Genomic DNA, 25,667 nt, shown 5'->3' with positions numbered 1-25,667 from the left:
AATGTCAAGCACATCCACCGAGAACCTTTCCAAATTTGTAGACTCTAAATTAAAGAAATTCGTTCTTGACCTTCCTTCATACATTAAGGACAGTAAAGACATTCTGGTGAAATTTAGAGACTTTCAGTGGTCGGACGAACTTTTATTTGTGACTTTTGACGTTGTCAATTTGTACACATGCATTGATAAATATTTTGGCATGATGGCCATGCGCTCATTTCTGGATAGAGACGGTGCAGAGCATTACGAATACAATGAAATGATTGTGGAAATGGTGGAAATGATACTTATGAATAACTTTTTTTTACATGATGACCATTGGTACCAACAAATCAAGGGCGTAGCGATGGGTTCCGGGTTTGCTCCCTCGTACGCCTGCCTCTTCATGGGGTGGTACGAGAAGGAGCACGCCTGGGCCCGTGGTGCCTCCCCCTGGACTGAATTTATCGTCTTTTGGGGGAGGTACATTGACGACATCATTTGCCTCTGGTCAGGGTCCGTGGAGAGCTTACAGCAATATTTTGAGTATCTTAATGATAATGCCTTCAATGTCAGATTGACAATGTCATTTCATAAAGATAATATTAATTTCCTTGACATCAATTTCTTTATTGAGGATGGGGAAATTCAGAGCCAGTTGTACAGAAAGGAGACGGCATGTAATGCTGTTCTACATGCCTCCAGTGCCCATGCCAAGTCAGTTATTAATAATATCCCGTTTGGCGAAATGATTCGCATTAGAAGGAATTGTAGTACAGAGGATATTTTTCTCTCTAATATTAAGAAAACTAAGAAACGATTTGTAAACAGAGGCTACAATAATTCAATACTTGACAAGGCAGAAGAGAGAATCATATGTACAAACAGGATCTCCACATTAGCTAATAAAACAACTGAACGAGTCAACCACCAAAATGAAAAGAAACTTAGGTTCATTACACAATACACAACTCATAGCAGTAGCATCTTTAATGCTCTACGCAAAAATTGGCACCTTCTCACTTCCATTTCAGGACTTAAAGACTGTATTACCACCAAGCCAGCAATTACATATAGGAGAGGCACATCCTTAAGAAAACAGCTTTGTCCCAGCTATATTGTAACCCCCCAAAGTTCTGTAAACTGGCTTGCTAAAAAACCCAAAGGTTTTTTTACTTGTGGGTCATGCAATATCTGTAACAATGGAAAAAACAAAATCAAATCTTTTTCTTATAATAATCCTCGTACTTATCATTTGAATTACTTTATGAATTGCAATACCACACATGTAGTATACGTCCTGGGATGTGAATGTAACATTATCTATGTAGGAAGCACTACAAGGTGCTTAAAAATACGCATACAGGAACACAGAAGAGCTATTTTAAACAGAGATACCAGATACCCCATTACGGACCACTATAACAACAAACATATTGGTAACAACAATTTCTGGTTTCATGGTATTGATCATGTCCCTCCAGGTAAGAGAGGTTCCAACCGGGATTTATTACTCAGGAAATTAGAATCTAAATGGATATGTCGCCTTCGGGCGACCACACTAGGCCACAATTCTGATTCAGAGATGCACTATTTCCTGTAATATATATTTTCCTTTATTGCATACCATTCTCTGTTGTAACATGTACCTGTAACTAATATCGACTGCTCTTTCTGTGGTACATTGATTTATTGTGTGTTTATATAGCGTAGTCAACATATCCATCAGCCACATATTGTAGACATATATACTCTCTACATTTACGTTTGGTATTTTCGTCATACACGGTGTGTATGTTATGTGGTGATAGGTGTTTTATCTCTAGAGTTACAGCCTTAACTTTGTCAATTCTAAGGGCTTTATGATATAGCTCTCTTTCATCTATATAAAATGATAAAATGGGGCTCTTCTAATTCGTGTGCCTTGTGCTTAGTCTAACTCACCCTCGCTACCATGACTAAATTGATTGACCATGTGTCCTAACATTCTTCTTTTTCAACATTTTTGTCCTTGGACGTTTTAATGTTTGTTCACACTTTATGCGTTCTTTTTATATTCAAACTCGCGATGTGGGATTGCCAAATACCGGTTACGCGGTATTTTTGTATTCTGTTATATCCTTCGGGTATAATAATTTTTGTCATTCACCTCTCGCTTGCTTATTAAGTGACGTGGGATATATCCCTAACCCCCCCATTACTTGACTAATACAGACCTGGTAGGTGGTCTATACCTTTCAATCATGGCGACCACAGTTGCTGTCCTCTTTCTCTTCCCCTGATTTTGTTGGCCTCGATGTCATGTTATCACGTGACCCAAGATTGTGATTCGCGCGCATTTCCGGAAAGTCTTTAAAAATGTTTGAGTTACACCTAGGACCGATTGGCAGTACACTTTCGCCTTCCGTATTATGGGACTTCCTAGGTATGTATTCTTAATATATATTAGTACCGTATATTGTACTATTCACAGCGAGTCCTGATTTACGGTTCGCAGTATTCGTGCTCTTGTTGTTTACTGACTCTTTCATCACTATGTGCTGATATCCGTTTGCTAGATGCTTGCGTTCGCTTATACCAATGGGAGTTACATTATGGAAAAGTATCATTGTTAATTACAACTAACAGCGCAATATCAGTACATGACATTGTTTGGACCTAAAATTAGATTGCGATGCTGCCTACAGTAGTTTTAAATTGTTTGTTTGTGCTTGACATTGTTTGGACCTAAAATTAGATTGCGATGCTGCCTACAGCAGTTTTAAATTGTTTGTTTGTCCGCTTCGGACTATTTAATCATTCTGCCGGTTTCCAACAATGTAGCAGTTTTTCATTTTACTATGGGTATTTTTCATTTAATATATTATTGAGGCGTTACAACTAGTTCCTATTCGTGATTACATTACCATATGTACAGCCATATATTCGCTTACGGCGACTGCTCATACGTATATCGACGTGATTTCCAAATAAATATGCGCACAATTAAACTAGAGATTTAGCCATGTTCCCCTTTCTTTGTCTTTTTCGATAGTACATGCCCATACAATTTTTTTATTCATGTCTATTGCTATGTATCATTGGAGGTTACCTCCGCACTTAGTGATTTATATGTTTATTTGATATCCCTCAGACTATTGGAACCCATCTAACTTTGGTTCGTTGTGTGGAAGCGTAAGTCAAATTTAGGCTTACAGCGCTGACAACCCTAGAACACTTTATTATATGTCATATATCTCCATTTTTGTGGGTAAGTGCCCTTTTACGATCAATTACGATCCATTTATTTAATTATTCTGCCGGTTTCTAATAATATAGCAGTTTTTCATTTACTATGGGTATTTTTCATTCAATATATTATTGAGGCGTTATAACCAGTTTCTATTCGTGATTACATTACCATATGTACAGCCATATATTCGCTTACGGCGACTTCTTATACGTATATCAACGTGATCCATTTTTCTCATGAGGAACATGCCTTTGTATATTTATTACATGTAGAGCATCTTACTATATATTATATGTCACCTATTGTGGGGGAAGAATATGCCTTTTAGATCAATTACACTTAGAGTATTACTAGTTTGAATATCTTGATATTTTGATATTCTCGTACTTACCATGTGAGTTTATTAACATTGGATCTATTTAGACCATTTTCTATTTTAAGAATAAGTGGTCAAATATCTGTTCGGAGCTCTTTTTTCTTCTTTTTTCTTCTGAGTTATGATATATAGCAATTTTTTTATTTTTTTAAAAAAACATTTAAATACATTTATATTTTGTATTTATCTTTTTATCAGATTATTTGTCTTGCTTTGAACTTTATTGATGAATGTGGGATCAAGACACATTTCATTGTCATATTCGCTTGGTCCAAAGACTTACGTTTGGTGAGTTTTGGACTTCCCTTCTTTTGTCCCACTGTTTGTGTCCTATCCTATACTCTCCCCTGATCTTCCTTGGCGTTGCTATTAACTTGTATCTTGTACTAACACCACAAGATACTATGGACCTTTCTTGCCATAGGTCCGTATATTCTTAATATGCTGGTGTAACAGATTATTCAGGATTAGAAAATCAATGAAATCCATAGATATATTTTACCCATAGAAATATGGTAACGCTTTCACTTATATACATGTTTAGATGCACTATTCAAATATTTTTGTTTTATCGTTTGCGTTTATGCTTCATTTTGCCCGTCGTCACAGATTGTATATATACATGTTTATTATTCTTTATGATTGGTTTTTATGTCTTTGTTTGATCTCTGTGTTTGTGAAAGTTTTTAAAAAAAACATTGGCAAAATTGTTTGTACTATATGATGGTATTGTCTTAAATTATATATGTTTGTTATCCATAGATTATAAATGTCTTTCTATGTTGTTATGTTAATCGATTGCAGCCTTGAAGAAGTTCCAGTGTGGAACGAAACGCGTTGGCTGAGTATCCGTATGAAAAATAAAGGAGATAACTAAAGATACCGATTTGTTTTGGACTTCTACTGACTGGTGCACCTTCCATTTGTTGTTTATCAAGTCTTGAAATAGTAAACAAAAATAGTAACTTGAGACAAAACCTGAAATTATTTCTCAAAGATGTAAAGCAACTGTAGCGGTGGACTTTCTAACTGGGAAGCAGAAGGAGAAGAGAAGGGTGCGGGCGTGGCCTGACGTGGGCAGGAGACACGCAGGCAATACACAGAAGATGTGGATGAAGCATCGGACCTCTGTAACCAGTGGTACAGGGCGCTTCATACAGTCTGTGCTCTGTGTCTGGTTGCTAATCTCCAAGCTAGGCTAGGCCTGATATGGCCTGAAGGTACAAGAGGTAAGTGGCGAGACGTGGTGAGACATGGCGGCAAGTGCATAGGCACCAGGGGGGCCATCCACAGCAAGTGGAGGTGGCCGACGTTAGGTCGGAGCAGTTTGCTCACAGGGGGGAAATCTGCTTTTATTTCCTTCACCGCCCATTATCGCCCTCACCACATTATGCTGGCCCCTGTGTGTCTCGACGCTGCCCCTAATGCCCCACCCAAATTAATCTAACCTAATCTGATTTGGCCGCAATCTAAGGAGAACTGCCGGACAGTGCTGTAAAAAGCTGGGGCATTGGAGATCAATCACAGTGACCGGTAGGGATTGGAGGCCAGCGGGCAAGGCTGAGGAGAGCTCAAGGAATGGGCGAGCTGTGATGGTGGAAATTGTGTGAAGAGTGCTATTAGTGTTGCAATGACAACAAGTAACATAAGTGCTGTACTTTTCAATGACAGCCTTTTGAAGGCAAGGACACAAAGAACTACAGAAGAGGAGATGGGCCCCTGTGCCCTCTCAGACTGTAAATAGCCAAATACTTCCAAAGGCCTTGGTTACACCTGGAGGTGGTGAGGAAGAGGACCACTGCCCAGAGTTGCCATAGGGTTGCCATAAGACTAGGCTTTGGGAAAGGCTGGGAAAATGCGGAGGCAGATGCAGTCATCAAGCCATTTAACACAAAGCATAAAGCATGTAACCCAAAGGAAGCTTGAAATCCTACAGCTACCTGCTAGCGGCCAGTGGCTTTAGGAATGTAAATTGCTCATAGAAGCATTGGAAGGCCTTCATCCCGTACTGAATTTTATTCAACAAAAAGGCGCTAGCTGGACAATATCTCATTGAGAGTGGCTGCGATACTAATAGCTGCATCCTGATGGCTGCACCGATAGGAGCGGGGGCAGCTGGGCCAGGTCTGGGTTCAGTCGGATCCCTTCAGAAGCTCCTCCACTCGTCTAAACATCAACTAAATATCAAACAAAGGGTTTCCCTTCTGCTGGCTGCTGCTTCCCTGCTGATGGTAAACTAGCAGTTTGTTTCCCAGCCATCCAGTGAAAATGAGACCAGGAAATACCAGGCAACCTCTAACCCTGAAAGCTCAAAAATGCCTAACTTGGAGGAAAACAAACCAAGGTACCAAAACAATTGAATCCCCTGAGAAAGTGCACTTCAGGGGTGCAGTTCCTTGACACCATCAATAGTGAAATATTTTTGAAAAGCCAACCTAAATCACAAATTTGCTTCTCTTAAAGATCCCATATCAGCAATATACCAAGGCTGCTGATCGCTTTAACTCCTCAAAAGATGGACCAAGGGAACAAAAGGGGCCCGCTTGGTTAATTAAGAGTACCAGGCTCAACAGATGTATCTCTGGTAAGTCTGACACAAAAGTCTTGCTGCACCAATGGAAAGTCCCATATGCTGGTGATAGATCCGAAATCTAACACCATTGTAGTTGAAGCTCAGGTTCAAGTACTGATCCAATCTCAATCTAGCCCCCGAAGAGCCTGCCAAAAGATCTCAACTCAAGATAGCCAATCACATAATTATGGCTGAAGATAAGGAGATGGACAGTTGCTAGCTGCATTCGATTTCTAACAATATGGATGTAGCACAGGTAATGGAGGTGAGGATGATAACTCTAGATAACAATATCAGCCCAGAACCAGTGCTAAGTACAATAAATAAAATCAGCAAAGATAGTAATATTGCAATTCAAAAGTCTTGTTAAGTGATGTTAAAAAAGGCACTCCCAAACTCATGAACAATGAGATGCACGCCCCAAGAAGACTCAGAGGGCAAGGAAAAACACCTCCTGTCTCCAATAAAAGGCTAAATAGTGAGGCAGTTCTTAATACTTCAACAGTAATGGGGTGAGTATCCCAAACAAACTGGGCATACAATCAGACAACACCTCTGGATTATGGGAATCACTTTTAACATCACTACAAACCTCAATTGATGCCCAAAATCTTCAGTCAGACAAAATAGATGTTCAGATTGACCTCGTGAACTTAATGGCCTCAATCATCTCTGGTATTAATACTAAGTTGCAAAACATATCTGGCCTAATAACTGGGGTACAGGCCATTTATTCCTTCTCTGACAAGTGGACCAACAATATAATTTTTGGAAGAAAAACCAGCATCCCTATAAATAATTCCGCCATTAGAATCCAAAAGAGTGTCTTAAGTGGGCAAAAACAAGAGCAGAAAGTTGAACCATTTGAAATTATGCAGTTAAATACTCTACAAGAAGATCTCACAAAAATTACTAGCAAGCAGGACCAGTAGGAAGTCCAACTTCAGTCTATGCAACTGGCACCACCACGCTCGGTGAGTGTGCAAATGACTCCTGCCCTCAAACTAAACAAAAGACAAAGAAAACGTGCCAGCAAGGCAAGGAGCAAGTGACAGCTGACTAAGGAGGTAGACCAAAAGGGAATTTATCCAATATTTGGCACAAAACCAAACAGAGGTGAAGGTAGCGCCTTGAAGACTCTCCCATTGACGTGACATCACCTACAGACTTTACAGCACTAGATACAGTGGAGACAATGTCACAGTCGAAAAAAGTCATTGAAAGCGCTGGAAACAGAAGGCAATAAAGCCAACCAGCAGACACTACTAGTAATTATAGTCAAATATTATGTGAAAAAAACATCTGAAGCTCACAATCTGGAGCAGCTAAGCATTCTGAAAACCTCACAGACAGAAAGATCCCGAACCACGTCACTAGTCCCAAGCAGGGCCTCAATTTATAAAAACGCTCACCAGACTTGAGCGGGGGCCTTATTTCACATAAGACTCATTATACAGGACCATTCCACCCTAGCCTCACAGCACACAAGAGGGCATGCGACTTCTGAGCTGCAAGACTTTGTGAAGCCTCACAGTATGGTTATCAACAGAAATGGACACAATTCGAAGATCACAATAAAAAATACTGGGCAGGCAAGGAAAACAGCAGTAACCTCAAATCAAGGCACGTATGCAGAACTTACTGTGGGTTGAACAAAATCTCAAAAAAGGGCAAACAAGACCAAAAGCCAAGGTGGTATATTTCAATAACTAGGCATGAACCCACAACCAACTTAGCCTCTTAAATTCTCTCTCAATACGAACTCTCTTCAAAGCGAGGAGAGTAAGTGCAATAAACTCTTATTAAACCCAGAATTAATATTGCAAGGTTCACAAGATATCCTCAACCGAGGAAATAATTTGAGGGTAGTTGCAGAGATCCCTGAATTGAAAAGATATAACTTCATCAGACTTAATATCAGTGGAATTCCTTGCAAATGATAACTCCAAACGATCTAAAGTAACTCTAACCACTAGGGACACAGAGGAAATCATTTAATTGATCCTAAACTTCCCCAACATCTTTAAAAATGGGGAATAATGTTAATGAAATACTTTGTGCCTGGGTACCCGCTATCCTGTTGCTGAGTGGGAGAATTCTAGTCTCTGCATAAACTGTCACTGTTCATTCTCTTTTGCAGGGAGCAAGGAGCAATTCTGTCCATAGAACAGAGGGGTCAACACAAGAGAAGCGGCCACCAACTCAATGTGGGTCCAGTGAAATTTGATTCCCTCAGGACTAAATGCTTCAAGCAATATATGAATTCAGCATTCGAAAGAAACCGGGATGGTGGGGACAGCTTTGCACCTTCTATCATGGAATATTGTTGGGGCTAAAACATTGCTCCAAGATGGTACTCCTCTAAAAACAAAATGTTGATGTCATCGCCTTACAAGAGAGGTCAATGGCAGACCTCTCAGTAGAAGGTTATATACATAATCAAATCATGGCCACGAAAACTCAACGATATGGAAGAACTACTCGGGGGCCTTGCAGTATATGTATTGCTTAATTTAGATATATCTTCAGAAGAACTATCCTTTGTAGATTCAGATCTCCAAATAATCAAGCTTTGCAAGTGGACCAAAGATGATAGACTGGTGGTTCTGCTGTTTAACGTCTATGCTCATCCTGACGCAGTCAAGTAGCATGCGCTGTAAAAAATTATATTTTCCAGCATTACTGATTACAAGCAAATCAATGTGGGATATAATGTTGACAGAGTACGGCTGGGCTTCTATGTTTAAAATGATTACTTTGCCCCGATATCTGTATGCACTACAGAACATGTACTTTCCCCTCTCACGAGTAACCTTCCAAGAAATAGAGGTTGAGCTGTGCTCCCTCCTGTGGCTAGGGAAACAACCAAGAATTGCACTTGTGTAATGAATGTGCCATTTATGTGGATAAATAGCCTGATAATGACCGTCGCCCATCACCATCTCAGTCTTATTTAGCATATTATAACATAATATAGGGATGTGTAGACCTGCCTAGTAAGAATAAGCTACGAAGTAGTGCTTGATTATGTCTCTTTCAGATTCTGACTTTATCTTGCCTAACGGCAGTGCTTGCTATTGGCTTTGGCCTGATCTTATGTCATCTCGCATACTAATTTTGCTCTTTTGCGTGAATAGAGGCTTATGCTTGAGTGACTCCATTTTCTGAGCTGTCGCCATTTTCTGAGCCTCACTAGATGAGAAGGGCATGTTTTCCTTTTCATTTGTTTTTCGCACTTTACTGACCAGAAATAACTGGATCTTATCAGAGGAATGTGCTCGCTCTGCTCTGAAGCCATAACAGGCGCCTGGCCAGCTGAAGCTGTGGCCTTGGTGCGGAGTGGTACAGGTTCTGATGGGAAAAGGGGGCGAGGCTCACCAGAAGCTTCGTTTTACGTCTCCACTTGTACTAAAGGAGGTGTCTGGGTTCTGTTCGGTGGAAGTTCATCACACTGCAGACGTGCAGCTGTGGCGGTGGGGCGTATAGTGTCACTACTGTCTCCTGTTTCGGCCGAAGAACCGGACTCTCCTTTGGCGAAGTGGAAACGGGATGGACAGACAGTTGGTGAGGTGTTCCACTAATTTCTAGTTTTCCTACTGTTCTTGCTTACTATAACTTTATTTTCAGGTTCCATACATTTATATACTTATATATATTTCTACATATATGTTTGCCTTGATTGTGTTTCAATCATACTATTGATATGTTAGAGTCTGCTATGATAGGTGCATTTGGCTTACCGTGTGGTGCTATTTACTAATAAATATATCCCAGATATACCAATTCGTCTTTTCCTTGTAGCAGGAGGTGTGGACTCTTCTTGGCCAAGTATTCTGTTGTAGAAGGATGGGTGAATTCCCTTCTAGCAGGTAATTGTGTTATAGGAAGTTGTTCTACTCCTGGCAAGTGATGTGCAAAGTATATCTCGCTCTAGAGAAGTGTTATGTGTGTTACCTTGGTCTAGAGGAGACTCATGTGATATTGTTTTCTTGCCTTGCCTTTGGGGGAGTGCAATGGTTATTAAGTGGCCTATATAGACAGAAGAGCAGTTTGCGCAGGTCTTGATAGAGGTAGGTTTGGTGACCCCAATCACTAATGCTTAAAATGATTTTGTGTAGCTGGTGCGCAAATGTGATAATTTTTGGCGCATGAAAGTTGATTATTGCGAATTGGACAAACATACACCTTCTTTGACTGATGCTGTCCCAGATATTGTTACAGAAGTACCATGGGACTTGGTATGCGACTTTTGATATTGCTAATGCTTTTCTTTTTTATATCAATAGCCCCTGAGTGCCAAGAATAGTTTTTTTTTTCCATGAGATGGTAGAAAAATGACAGTTAAGAAGTTGCTTGAATTAGTTAGATAAAATTGTGGAGCATTTTCAGAGTAAAGAATGTGAAGTCTTGCTGGAGGTCAGGAGAGGTTAAAGCTGTTTTTCCTCTCAGACATGAAAAGAGTTGTTCTGGGAGTGGGTGGCACGTAGCAAGGGAAGAAATGAAATACACTGTTGGTGCTTCATTTGAAAGCTTCTTTGAGATAGATGTTCGGGAGTCTTGCAAATAGGAGCAGTTTTCCCTCCTCCCCTTTGCAAAAGAAGAGGGAGGGGTTGAGAGGAACAGGGCAGACAGGAGAGAGTTTGTAGCTGGCTTGTCCTGACCTTGGTGTGATAAGATGGCATTCCACAGCGTCTACAGAAGTTATGTAAAGGAGGGGCTAGTGCAAGGAGCAGAGAAGTCTCTGCTTGTTATTTTTGGCAAGGGACCAATTAGTGTCCGCAGAGATTTTGTGAAGGCGGGGGCAGTGCCTGTGAGGGATGCAGTGAGTGAAGGAGACTGCCCCAGCCCTTCTTGCTGTGTAAAGAAAGAGAGAGATTTTACCAAGAATTCAGAGGATAAAGCGTGGGTAGAATTCTTAGACAATTCCCCAGAGCTAGAGGAGAACTATGTAGACAGAAATGAAAATATTGTACTTTCAGAAATGCAAGAAAGAAAAAGTGTGCTTTTGAAAAATGTTTTTTGCAAGAAGAGTGATGTTTGTTTCTTTTTCAGATTCTCCCAGTCCCCCCATGTGATGGGACCCCCTTCCCCTGTGTGAGTGGGATTCCCTTCCCCCGTGTGAGTGGGGCCCTCCCCTCCCCCCCCAAACCTGGAGTGATCGCCAGACCGGACGATGGAAGCTGATGTCCTGTGGCTGACCGGACCGGATGGGGTCCTCCTTTGTGGAGGAGATACAGATGAAGATAGATGCAGGAGAGTTGTGTCCTACACAGATGGACTGCTTCTTTCCAAGCAAGGAGGGATCAGCAGAGTGTGCTGCAATTGGAACTGTTTCCTTTACGTGAGGTTGAATTTACATGCATGAGGGCTGTGTGTCTTTCACACAGGGAAACTGCTTGTGTAAAAGTGAGGAAGAGGGAACTACAGGATGTGCTTTGCTGGAACTGTGAACTGCTTTATCAACATGGAGTTCAGACCTGACAAGAGAAGGCTGTGTATGTTTTCTTTTTCACAGTGAAGAACTTTTTTTTTTTTAGGGATGAAATAACAGAGACACTAAAATTAGAGTAGATATTTTCTGAGCTAGAGATTGAAGAGAAAAAAAACCCTGTTGCTGATGCTACAATATATGAGTTTGGCTACTTTAACAGTAGAGGTTCCAGTTTAACCATTAGAGACATTAGGAGCATTCAAGAGCTTGATTCATTTATTTTGTGTATCCATTTAACATGTATCCAGATATCTATGAGCTATTTCTAGATGCTCATGAGTTCTTGCTTTTACATGTATTTAGAGAATGCAGTCTTTATTTGCTCTAAAGTGATTATCATATACTTTTGATGAGTTTTTCAGTTTTGCAATGTAGTATTTCGATCATAGTTGCTTTTTAGTCATGATTTGTTTTGAATTATATATTTTTGTGTAGCCACTTCAACACATGAGTTGCTGTTTCAACAAGTGCATTTTAGTAGTTGTGTCTTTCAATTTGGAAATGTAGTTTTAAATGGTTTTGCTTTCAATTGAGACATGCAGTGCTTCAATGATAGTTTTATTTTTCAGTTATGATGTGCAGTTTCTATTTGCTTTGCAATAATTCAATTTTGCAGTTAAGAGATGCAGTGCTTTATTCATAGTTGTGCCTTTAGTTAAGAGATTTTGTTTTTGACATATGTGAATGGTGATTATCGAGGGTCATGGGGTGCAATGTAGTGAATGAGCCACTTTTGTGGTCTGACACCCTATGATGACCCTTGACCACCACCATTTTAACTGATTTTAGTGTGTTATGTTAGCCAAGCCTTAATGTAGGATGGTCTTGCATATGCCTGCTTCTCTTCTGTTCTATAATCTTGCTGTCTTTCAGAAGAATAGTCTTGCCAAGAATAAAGGGTGGTGGGACTGTTTTTTTGGGTGGCTACCAGATTTGTATATGCTACGTTCTATGTTGGGTGGTGCACTCTCAGTTATTTGTTTTTTAGCTGTATTATGTTGTTGCATCCAATGTGTGTAGTCTATACGTTACGTTTCTTATTATTCCAGAGATGGTTTGCATACTGTTAAAAGTTTTTGTATGTTTGATGGTGTTGGACGATGGTCATGGGTGGAATGTAATGAATGTGCCATTTATGTGGATAAATAGCCTGATAATGACCGTCGCCCATCACCATCTCAGTCTTATTTAGCACATTATAACATAATATAGTGATGTGTAGACCTGCCTAGTAAGAATAAGCTACGAAGTAGTGCTTGATTATGTCTCTTTCAGATTCTGACTTTATCTTGCTTAACGGCAGTGCTTGCTATTGGCTTTGGCCTGATCTTATGTCATCTTGCATACTAATTTTGCTCTTTTGTGTGAATAGAGGCTTATGCTTGAGTGACTCAATTTTCTGAGCTGTCGCCATTTTCTGAGCCTCACTAGATGAGAAGGGCATGTTTTCCTTTTCATTTGTTTTTCACACTTTACTGACCAGAAAGAACTGGATCTTGTCTGAGGAATGTGCTCGCTCTGCTCTGAAGCCATAACAGGCGCCTGGCCAGCTGAAGCTGTGGCCTTGGTGCGGAGTGGTATGGACTCTGATGGGAAAAGGGGGCGAGGCTCACCAGGAGCTTCGTCTTACGTCTCCACTTGTACTAAAGGAGGTGTCTGGGTTCTGTTCGGTGGAAGTTCATCACAGGGCAGGCGTGCAGCTGTGGCGGTGGGGCGTATAGTGTCACTACTGTCTCCTGTTTCGGCCGAAGAACCGGACTCCCCTTGGGCGAAGTGGAAACGGGATGGACAGACAGTTGGTGAGGTGTTCCACTAATTTCTAGTTTTCCTACTGTTCTTGCTTATAACATATATATATTTCTACAAATATGTTTGCCTTGATTGTGTTTCAATCATACTATTGATATGTTAGAGTCTGCTATGATAGGTGCATTTGGCTTACCGTGTGGTGCTATTTACTAATAAATACATCCCAGATATACCAATTCGTCTTTTCCTTGTAGCAGGAGGTGTGGACTCTTCTTGGCCAAGTATTCTGTTGTAGAAGGATGGGTGAATTTCCTTCTAGCAGGTAATTGTGTTATAGGAAGTTGTTCTACTCCTGGCAAGTGATGTGCAAAATATATCTCGCTCTAGAGAAGTGTTGTGTGTGTTACCTTGGTCTAGAGGAGACTCATGTGATATTGTTTTCTTGACTTGCCTTTGGGGGAGTGTTGAAAGTTTGCCCACCTTAGGAAGTGTTGTGTATATGTTATATTCCATAAGTTTGGAACTGATATTCTCTCCCTGGGAAAGTGACGGTACATACCTTGGTCCAGGGGAGATCTGAGACCTTTCATTACAACTTGGTACCCTACAATGCAATAAATACAATGGAGGGATATTGTTCCCTGACATAGAGGCCTATTACTGGGTGGAACAACTAACCCCAGTAGATGAATGGATTCATGCACCGGGAGATCACCCCACCTATAGATTAGAGAGGGAAACCATGGCTGGGCGCACCTGTCTGTACTATCTTTATGATGGCAGAGGCACAGGGAGACTCCTCCAGGCTACGATAGCGGCATGGGGGAAAGCAACGAAGGCAATGAGGTGGGAACAGAAACATACTAAACAGACACCCCTATGGCACTGCACCTGGTTAAAAGAAATGCCTAAGTTGAGACGCTTTGGAGGCTGGGAAGACATAGTTGACATTATGGACAAGGATAAACTTAAAAGTTTCCATACCCTCCAAAAGGACTGTGTATTGCAGACTTCCCAGTTCCTCAAATACGCCCAAATTAGACATGCATGGCAAGCAGGGACCATAAACGATTCCCCACTGCCGGACAATGCACCTTTGGAGGGGAGACTGCTTCAGGAACATATTCTCACCAAGGCTGTATCATTTACATATCGGACCCTTAACAATAGTGCACCGGACAGACTGGGTAAGTTACACGCCACCTGGGAGGGGAACCTGGGCACATTCGAAACCATAGATTGGGAGCAGCCTTAATGCACCCTAGAGAGGTTGCAATTAAATCACGCCTTTGCCTCATTCAATACAAAATACTACACAGAGTCTATTATGACCGAGCCAGATACACATAATAGGACAAGCAAGTGAACCCACCTGTCAGAGATGTGGACATGGGAGGGTGACTTTTATTACTACATTTGGGGGTGCACCAAAATACAGGTTTATTGGGGTAAGATATTACAAGAACTGAATAATGTCATGGAGGTCGTTATACCCCCAGACCCTAAATTTATACTGCTGGGAATTTCGGGTGATGTGGACCTGGGTCGACCGCAAATACTCTTTACTGCACTAGCGCTGGTGGTGGTGAAGAGGGAAGTGGCGAGGACTTGGAGAGCCAGCAACATACCCCTACTCCAAGAATGGAGAGCTGGGATGGATATGTATATGGCAGCAGAAAGGGTCACCTATTAGGCGAGAGGGTGCCCGAAGAAATTCCACAGGGTGTGGGGCAAATGGAGGAAATACTATGGTTTTTACGTCACAGTGGGGGATGACTAATGGGCTCCCAAAGGGATGTTCCTCTCGGGCTCAATTTCTCACAAGAGACCCCTAGTACCTAAGGGGGAGGGACACCCTATGGAAATGCGAAACAATTCTGTGGGCTTTCTGAAGACGACTTAAACGCCTCGACATGGATGTACCGATGTGCTGTCTAATGTTTTGTGTACTAATGTACGACACCGCATGACTGTACCTGATTTTGTTATGGTTCTGTTTGTTTTTGTTTTAAAAAATATAATAAAAACATTTTTAACATTTAAAAAAAAAAAAAAAATCAAATATTGACAGTGGACTTTAACTCAAATCTAAACTGTATACCCCTGAAGGTGATATGATGAGTGCTGAGAATTCATATTGGAATATCCTATCACAATCAAGTTGTGTAGTTAAACGGCGGTTCATAAATAGGGAAACATTTGTGACGACCCTAGAATTTCTTGGACGGTTTTTAGACGATAATCTCCCTAACGATATTCATAATGGCCCAAACTCTTGATCCATATTTGACAACACAATTACCTTTGCTGCCACTAATCCTACTGATTCAGCAATATACAATTCAATATTCAATGGATAGTGATCACTCATATCAGATGCTATCACTAGGATTAAGTCCCTCAATTCACTTACCGGCACCAGCAGGCAAAGGCTTTATAAATTCGACCAATTGAAATTGTTTGAGAAGGAGTACCAAACCTATAGCAGATCTTGTTCTCCTAGCTAGAGACCTTTTGACCGATAGCACCAACACGACAAATAATCACACTGATGCATGTCCTAACTTCAGTGCTTATTTGTTAATTGAACACACCCCATGAGAACTGGACCATCACCATCACAAAGAGGGCTAACAAGACTCTGTAAAATGCATTGCGTTAAGAAAAGAAGTAAAAAAACAACAACAGACTATCAAGAACTACAACTCAGCAATCTTTCCCCTGGTAAAGTTTAAAAATATTACAGAAAGAGTATAAAAAAAAAACTCTGGAGGGATATGAGATCCAGCAAAGAGGCATTTTGGACAAGGCTGCTATTCAAGGCCAGACAGGCTGAATGAAGGAAGTTCTGGGAGATAATAAACAGGCTTAACAGACCAGTAAATGTGATAAATAATTGAAATACATCAGAAGCAGTCTGGGCAGTGCACCATGCCAACATATTTGCAATCGACAAATGTCCCACCGGAGTTGAGCAAGAGGAACACACCAAAAATGGTAATAGATCAACAATTAATGAATTGGACAGAACATACAAAGTTATGCCCAATTGTGAGTCCAATGATGGAGCTGTACCTGCTTATGGATGAAGGTGATTTCTATTCACCATCTGAAATCAAAAAAGTTATACTCATCGGATGTCGCAACATAGCACTAGGGTCAAATGGCATTCCACAGGCCAGCTTTAAAGAAGATCCTCAGTTCTGGTCGGCAATGTTATGAGAGGTTCACTTAAAGGGTGCCATACCAGAGAGCTCTATTAATAATCCAGTCTTTAAAGAAGGAGACAGGGCCTACCTGGCCAACTACAGGCGTATTGCCCTCCTGGACTCAGAAGCTAAACATTATGCCTGTCTTATACTGGCTGACCTGGTTGACTGGTCAAATGATCCCAGTAAATCAGTCAGGCTTCAAGAAAGGACTAGGTATCACAATAAACTTTCTAGTAACCTCATTCAGTGTAAACGAGCTACGAAAAAACAACACCTTTGCTTTGTAGACTTCGCAGCAGCATTAGACTGAGTCAGCCTGGGTATATTCTGGAATAAACTAAGGAAATAGAGAAACCCCCAAAAGTTGCTATGAGCAATAGAGCAGCTAAACTCAGACTCTTGGATCCAAGTTAAAATCGGTGATGGCACAGGAATATTTAGTAAGATATCAATTGCTGAACCAAGGTCTCAAACAGAGATGTGTGCTGAAGTCTCATCTTTTTCATTTATTTATTGCAGACCATTACCAGACTTGAATCAGAAAGATTCCTATCGCCACGACTGGGTCCACTCCATCCCTCCTACTTGTCCTACATGGACGATATCTTGCTGTTTAGCATGACAAAAGTGGAGCTTCAAAGGTTAGTAAGCGCATTGAAATCCTATGTCAAAACTAACAACCATGCGGTAAACACAATAAAAACAAAAATTATGACCATCAGCAGTTGACCGGGAACTAAGATCCTCCTAAATGATATAAATATAACCTTGGAGGAGGTAAGCCGATCAACATTCCTGGGGCTATTTCTTGACAATAGAGGTAATATTTCCACTAAAACTAATACATTGTGAAGTAGGGAAATGCGGGGAATAAGGCAGCAAAGTTGTTGTCGTATCTGGAGGATAAAAATAATTTTAGTTCCCGGTCGCATGCCTGGATGGTGATTAAAAATGATGATGCCTTGAAACTGGCCCCATACCTAGACACCCCTTACCCAGCACATACAGAGCATAGATTAATGGTCTTGCGGTTGGCAAACTACCAGAGGACTTTATACATTTGCTCTGTATTCGTCCTAACCTGTACAAACTTTGTGTAACATTATTCAAAAAGAGCTTTAATGTCAGAGGCATCCATTCATTGAGGGAAGCAATAATAGCGAGTCTCAAGCCAAGCGAGTCTCAACCTAAGGGATCCACAGCTGAACTGTAAATTGGTGAAATTTTTGACAATGGCCCCCATTTGATGTATCCTAAATGTATTTCACTGCCAGAAGACAACAGCACGGTGCAGGTGAAGGGTTTGAGGGTAGTTGTTTTGATAACCTGCTAATGCTGAAACTACATAAACTGAACTTATAACGAAAAGGTCTGGCCACTCTGTGACACCTTTACTTGGCAATGATTCTAGAGTTGATACCCTATTATGTGTCATTTTATCAAGAAAGACAGAGTCATTACATTTTATAATGCACAGATACACTTTATACCCTTGTTTATATTTAATGGATTGAAGTTGGCATTATAATATTGTTATGGTTTTAATTAACTGAAACAATACATTGATTGATAATGTTTCTCAAATATATGACTAAAGCTTTGTGTGCAGGCGCTTCTTGCAGGCGTGGAGTATGCAGTACTCTGGTATGCTTCAATGTCTCTTCTCTGTCCTGCACCCATATCAGTTCATATATACAGCCTGCTGCCAACAAATACAGTAGATATTCCAGGGGCAATAAGAAGCTGGTGCGACAGAATTCTTCATTTAGGTTAAGCCTACCTAAAACAACAGGAAGCAAATTGGGTTCTCATGCAAGACGAGATTATATATTTTTTAAACTAAACATTACTCACTGTTGTAAAGTGTCTCCTCTTAACTGTCGAGCCCTGTGCCGTATAAGCTGTCCATTTAATTCAATAACTATTACCCAGTGCATAATGATAGAAGAAAGCTTGAGAATTAGACCAGGTGACTGCTTTACATAAACCGAAAGAGTAATGTGCTTTGGAAATCAGTGGAGACACATAAGGGCCGTACAACATGACCAAGAGTACCGTTAGAAAGAGGACTACATTCGAGCGAATAGCTCTTAAGTTTAAGAGAATATCCAACAAGCTTAGAAAGCTTTTGTGTTCCTTTTAAAAGAAGGTAGTATTTTCAAAGCAAAAACCGAATACCTTTACAACTTTCTCACTCTATATACTAAAAATGAGTCTGCACTTCAAACATGCTTTCACTTCCTGAAGAAGGAGTCAGAATAAAAACAATGAGGGTAATCTCCTGATTTGAACGTGAATTTTAATATTACTATTTTCGCTGAATAAGAAGAATGTATGACCCTATATTGCGATCGCAAATGGGCAATCAGCCTGTTTGCGACTGCAATTTAGGGCATGGCCATGTACAAACCTAATTTTGTCAATCAGTAAATTTTACCGATTCGCAAAATGAGGTTTGCGATTTGCTATTAGAAAGGGGTTTGCCAATGGTGTCCCTTCCTAATAGCGACTCGCATTTGTATGTATGAATGTTTTGGGACTGCAATTGCGGTCGCATAACACTCACAATTTACCACCTAATTCAAGTAGGTGGTAAACCATTCGCAACTGGAAGGGGTCCTCAGGGGCCCCCTTCCCCTTTGTGAATGGGTCAAAAAATATTTTTTAAGGGTAGGCAGTGGTCCCACAGACCACTGCCTGCCCTTAAAAATTTAAACTGAAAAGTTAAATTTTTCTTTTTTTAAAATGCATCCCGTTTTCCTCTAAGGTAAACGGGCTGCGTTTAAAAAAAACTGCTTTATTTAAAAGCAGTAACAGACATGGTGGTCTGCTGACTCCAGCAGACCACCATCCCTGTGAGTGCTAGCCATTCCTAATGGGGTCGCAAATTGCGCCTGCCTCATTAATATTAATGAGGCATGCAATTTGCGACCCAATTAGGAATCGCAAACAGTGTCTGAGACACTGTTGTACATCCCAATTTGCGAGTCGCAATTTGAGAGTCGCAAATTGGTGGGTCGTACATCTGGCCCTAAGTCTTTAACACAATTATACACCTCAAAAAACAGAGAATGGACTGCCAGCTGCGAGAGCATATCATTTGCTTGTCCTCTAAACTGTAGTGATTGGCTCTATTCTCTGTTATTAATTTTATGTCATTTGATGACATAGGATGGGTGTCTTAATGAGTTAGACCATTGAACTCAACCACGAGATTCGAGACAGTGACCTAGTTGATTGAAATATTTGACCTAGACCTTTAAAGTGTCTCCAAACAACAAGACTGGTTTGCAAAGACAATAGTTGGGTTGTAGAACTGTGTAAGCCCTAATTACAGCTATATATAAGGAGCAATATTCTAAATGTAATGTTGGACAACCGAAAGAAGAAACGCGCTGACCAAGTTTGATAACAGAAATCAACAAAGGTTTGTTTTTCTTGAAAACCCAGCAGAAGATGACTTTCTGTTTCAAAGGAAACAAGAAAAGCACATGAGGCTATTTCTGAGTACACCAGAAGCAGAATGTAAACCACACCAAAGGGTGGTAAGTAGGAAATCAGTGTAGCCCAGGCACCTCATCCATGCAAAGTTAGGGGATGCACACAGCTTTAGTTACAGGTTTGAGAATAAACAGAATGAGGCAAGAAGGAGGGATAGTCTGCCAAAGTCAATCAAAAATGGAGACGGCACGCAATGTTGTCTTGCTCTCAGTGTACGAGCAGCTTTCTATGAAATGGAAACAAGCAATGCAGGGAGAATAGCCCAGTGCTGCACCATGCAACTGTTTGTAAAACTTCATTTTCCTTCATATGACTACTAAACACTGTGAGGATGAAGCTCTTCCCCACACTTTGACACCTTGATAAATGTGGAGTTTGACCGTGTTTCTGCCCATGGATCATACAGACATTTGCATGTGCTGGATGACTATCATGGTGGAAGGGTTTTACTGTGGTTTGATTAAGGACTGGCTGTAGCAGGCACCGGACATTTCCCCTGTGTGCCGCTAGAATGAGGGCTGTCTTTAGACCCTGGGAGTGCGTTTTTGTTACCTGGGAGCCGGTTTTGCAGCATAGCTGCAATGTCGGCCCCCAGCAACAAAAGTGGCCCAAAGCTTTCCGCTAGCACCCTCCCTTCTGCTGCAGGCCGGCCGAGCTCTTTGCCACCTCCGGTTTCGGTTCCCTGTCCCGCCCTGATTAAGGAATTGCATAAGTGACCTTATTTACTAAAACAGTGAATTTCCAGACACAAAACACTTACAATCCCCCCAGAAACATCTAACAAATTAGACTGTCAGCATATTGGGCTGTTAGCACCACTTGCGATGATCCATCTAAGGATCACAATCAAAATTACACATTGCTATTTAACACATGGAAAACGCTCAGAGTTTAAACAAGTGCTCACCATTTTTGGACCATATCAGCTCTTCTCTTTTCTCTGGTTGGAGCCCTTCAGCAAAGACACAGCAATCCACAAAAGCTTTGATGCATCCCTCACCGAGAGCAACATTCACATGCAATTTTCTCTGTTCGCAAGAGAGTCCCATGAGATTATCACGAAATCCCGCTCTGCAGCAAACCCTGTCTGTTTCATTGTATTCATCCTCTGGAAGAAAATCAGAGAATTTAACTGGGAAAATCATTGGTTGGGTAGCTGAGAGGCCAGCTGACATCCAGATGAATCACTGACACAATATTGTGGTAAACAATATCGTTGACAAAATATTGTCAAATGTTTCATTTACCACAATATCATACTCCTATATTTATAATGGTACAACATTTTCAGAAAAACAACATTGTTCAAAAATATATTTGGAGGGGTGAAATGTACTCTTCCCACTCCAGTCTAAACAACAGTAGGGAAAGTGTTGGACTTCGGAGGGGTTACATTTACTATTTCTTACCCCAAACTGCACAACAGCAGGAAAAGCGTTGGATTTTGGATGGGTAAAATTTGCTATTCCCACTACAAACAGCACAACAGTAGGGAGAGAGTTGAACTTTAGGGGGGTAAAATGTATTATTCTCACTCCTATCTGTCCAACAGCAGGGAAAGTGTTGGATTTCAAAGGGTTTAAATGTACTATTCCCACTCCAAGGAGTGCAACAGTAGGGAAAGTGTTGGAGTTCAGAGGAGTGAAATTTACTATTCCAACTCAAGTCCGTGAAACATCAGTGAAAGCGTTAGATTTCGGAGGGGTTAACTTTACTATTCCCATTCCAATCAGTGCAACAGTAGGGAAAGTGTTTGAGTTCAGAGGGGTAACATTTGGTGTTCCCATTCCAGTCTGTACAACAGTAGGGAAAGTGTTGGACTTCGCAGGGGTTACATTTACTATTCTCTTTCCAAACAGGGCAACAGTAGGGAAAGCTTTGGATTTCGGAGGGTAAAACTTAATATTCCCACTCAAAACAGCACAACAGTAGGAAAAGTGTTGGACTTCAGAGGGGTAACATTTACTAATCCCACTGCAGTCTGTGCAACAGTAGGGAGAGCGTTGGATTTTGGAGGGGTCAAATTGATTATTCTCATTCCATACAATGTATCAGTAGGGCAAATGTTGAACTGCGAAGAGGTTCATTTTACTATTCCCGCTACACTCTAAGCAAGAGTAGGAAAATCACGTCACTTTAAACACATTACAAATATGAGTAAACAATTAATCAATTTGCATAATTGCTATTCAATAACATAATTATCAACACATAAATAATGTACATTCATTCATTCATTAATTTCCCACCCCAACAAACATTGCAGGCAACACCAAAAATATAACTAAAAAAAAAAGTGGTCCATAATTGACATATTCAAAACCAATTAAATAATTGATAACAATTAATTGTTAATCTATCACTAATTAACTTCCCACCCTGAACCCCTACAATACTAGTAGCCCACAACTAAAACACATAAGTATTCTATAATTTCCATATTTAAATTTCAATTACATATTTAATTTAAATAATAATTATGTTAATTATTACTTGATGAACATCCCACCCTAGACCTGTACTAATCTAGCTGCCCACAACAAAAATATCAGCAAAATAAATAAGTATTCCATAATTTACATATATAAAATTCAATTAAATATTAAATTTACAAAAACATAATTAATAGTTAATACATGTTTTGCCTAATTAATTTCCTGCAACTAAAATATAGGTGAAATAATTCAGTCAAATAAATGTTTAAATAATAATTCATAATAAACTGTTAAGTAATTATTACTTGATTAACCTCCCACCCAAGACCTCTATAAACCTAGCAGCCCACAACTAAAATATAAGTAAAATAAATAAGTATTCCATTCATCACATAATTAAGAATCATGTAATAATTAACAATTGATAAATAATTGTTAATTAATTACTTCACTTCCCACCCTAAACCCCTACAACCCTAACATCCCACAAATAACATATAATGAAAATAAACCAGTATTACATAATTTACATAATAAATACCAATAATATAATCAAATACGATGTATTAAAAAAATTATGATCAATTATTACTACTTACCTTCCCACTCGATCTCCCTTCAAACCCATCAACCTGCTACAACACTCTAAATTACTATTAATAATTAAATACAAAATTCTAAATCACTTAACATTGCAAAATATATTTAACTTTTTTCATAACATTTATATATACAATAATAACACAAAATGAATATATAAAACAAAACATTAAATTAATTACAAAACAATATTTTTAACAACCATATTACTGAAAACGTTATATAAAACATCAATATTCTTTAGAAAAATATTACTTACCTCAAAAAACTATATTCTCGTCAATGATATTTCTGCATCACAATATTTATGTGTTTAAATATAAATTTCCGATATTGATGTCTTCCGATATTTTAAATCAATCTGTTTTTTATCTAAACACCATCCAGATTGCCAGCAAAAGCCAGGACTACCATACTATTTTCAAATCCAGGCGTATTTAATGAATTCCGTTTTACACATTGAGGGATTGAGCTTAACATTCAACTTTAACTAGAAACAAATAAGCAGGCTAAGGAAAGTTTAAGGTGAAAATAAAAACCTAAAAATCACTGAATTACGCAAATTATAGTTCAGTGAACTAGCTGTAACTTGCTCCCCGGTCATGCACTGCTTGTGATATCAGATATTACAGCACTCCTGACATGTTAATTGATGTCACTGGTTAAATCTCAACTGACATCATTAACGACCACTGATTACATCACTGATGACATGAGACAGTGATTGTGACTGTCTGCTATAGGCTTTGTAAACTAGGACTAATTCAACAAGCTGCACTTGTGTCCAGTCTCCTATAAACTACCAACTTATAATGGAAATAACCTTTAATAACTTGTAGGTCACACTGTATGCGTCACAACTCACCCTCATTTGGTGGATGTCACCTTCTTTTAACTGGTAATCCCTCACACAATTAAGAAAATGCCTCTATAGACTTGACTGAACTTAGAAACCTTTTATATCTTGAATGTCCTACAAAAAAGTGTGCATTGCCTACTCACCTTAATGATATTATACTTTGAAACACCTCGCCTGACCCATGATTTTTCATCAAGAGGTTCATAGGTTATGATTGGCCAGTGAAGAGGCCCTTTCAGGTAGGCCCTACTTTCAAACACATTGTAACATAAAACATGTAAAAGTATGTCAAACCTATAGAGTAGATTCTTTGACAATGTGGGAGGACGGGCTTGGAAGCCCAAGTTGGCAGACTCGAGGCTATGAACCTCCGAGCCACGTCGGGCACAACTATCAGGAATCCAGTTGCAAGATGTGCCATCCTCGCGACCCTCTCTTTGCTGCTCCTCAAACCAGAGTAGGCGATCGAGCTGGACCAAGGAATAGAAGTGTAACCCCCTTTCCACAGGGCCAAAAAACAGAACGATCGGCCGCGCGGCAGAGGACAGTGAGCTCAGTGGCAGGGAGTGGGCTGATGGCCAGCTACAGCATATGAAGGTACAGACTGGGGGCCTGCCTGTCCTGCTGGAGATGAGACAACTAACCAACAGGAGTAGTCCATGGCATTGAGGTCAGTGGTAGTCTGAGAGTTGTTGGGAAGCCTCATCTTGGTGGTGTGTGGGAGTGAATGATCCCACCCCTGGTGAAGGGCAAGAGGTGAGACACGAGGGGGGATGGAGACTAGAGCTGCCAAGAGGATCGCCTGAGAGAAGGGGTAGTAGGTGCTAAAACAGAAGACCGCCAGGGGCGCCTTGCTTTTTCTGCCCCCCCAGACATTGAAAATCCTTTTTGGATCACTATCCTATAGTGGTGTGGGGTCTCAGTGCTGAAAGTGACCCTTGGAGTGAGAGGGGCCTCCTCTCTTCGCACTGTCTGGAGGCTGAACAGTGGTCTCCCTGGGTGCGATTAGCAGAAGGGCTGGTAGTGTTGAGACCCACATTTTGAAGATATAGCTAGGTCCGACACAACTACCCTATGTCACCCTTGGCTCCTAAGGACATTTATTACCACCAGACAAGTGACGATGGGTAAAGACAAGTCCCAGACCCCACTGACTCCAGGGCAAGATTGGCTAGTACACCAAGCCAGCCAAGGCCCTGGAGGTTGGGGGAGAGGAGATCTAGGTGTAGCTTCTCTGCAAGGACTTGCGGAATATCGCAAAGCGCAATATGGAGGTTGAAAATTGAGTCTCCATGGAGAAAGACGTTATGGTCTTCTCCGTAAAGGGATGAGCCACCACGCTGAAATCCTGGCTTCCCGAAGGGAGTCTGTCATTGTGCTTTGTATTGGGAAGGACTCATAGTTCCTTTGCACCCCGTTCCTTGCCTGGATCCTGCCTGCGTCCTCTTATTATGTGAATCCTCAACTATCAATGATAAAGATTTCATCCTAGTATCTGCCAGCCAGAAGAACTGCCTTGTTAATCAACCAAATTATTAATGCTCCCTGATTACACCATCAAAGTACAGCTATAGTGCAAATCATTTGTGGGGGTCAAGCAGAAACTCAGGGCCAAGAAAATTCCATAGATGCTGATATTCCCAGCCAAGTTTAAGGTGATG

The 25,667-nt window shown here is 40.5% G+C and overlaps 2 protein-coding genes across 15 annotated transcripts in view; one reads left to right on the top strand and one right to left on the bottom strand.

Moving 5' to 3' along the window:
* The window catches only part of LOC146833113 (uncharacterized), a 787,180-nt gene extending 771,746 nt beyond the window's left edge, over positions 1-15,434 (top strand). For 13 of the 14 annotated variants that reach the window (XR_014960516.1, XR_014960513.1, XR_014960509.1 and 10 more), the window contains one exon: positions 11,212-15,434. The gene's annotated coding sequence lies outside the window, so the exon portion shown is untranslated. Of the gene's footprint in view, positions 1-9,517; positions 9,724-11,211 lie in introns of those variants that run through there. The other variant, XR_014960522.1, reaches the window with a different exon arrangement.
* Positions 1-25,667, bottom strand: part of LOC146833112 (complement C3-like) — a 1,368,049-nt gene that overhangs the window by 653,043 nt on the left and 689,339 nt on the right. Inside the window, exon 17 of the mRNA XM_085600736.1 lies at positions 21,020-21,220. Coding sequence (XP_085456862.1) covers positions 21,020-21,220 — 201 coding nt within the window. The remainder of the gene's footprint in view (positions 1-21,019; positions 21,221-25,667) is intronic.

The sequence above is a fragment of the Triturus cristatus genome, chromosome 4_2 (genome assembly GCF_964204655.1).
Source record: "Triturus cristatus chromosome 4_2, aTriCri1.1, whole genome shotgun sequence".
In the NCBI taxonomy this organism is placed as follows: domain Eukaryota; kingdom Metazoa; phylum Chordata; class Amphibia; order Caudata; family Salamandridae; genus Triturus; species Triturus cristatus.
The sequence above is the reverse complement of the archived record's forward strand: the minus strand, read 5'-3'. Positions and strand labels throughout refer to the sequence as shown.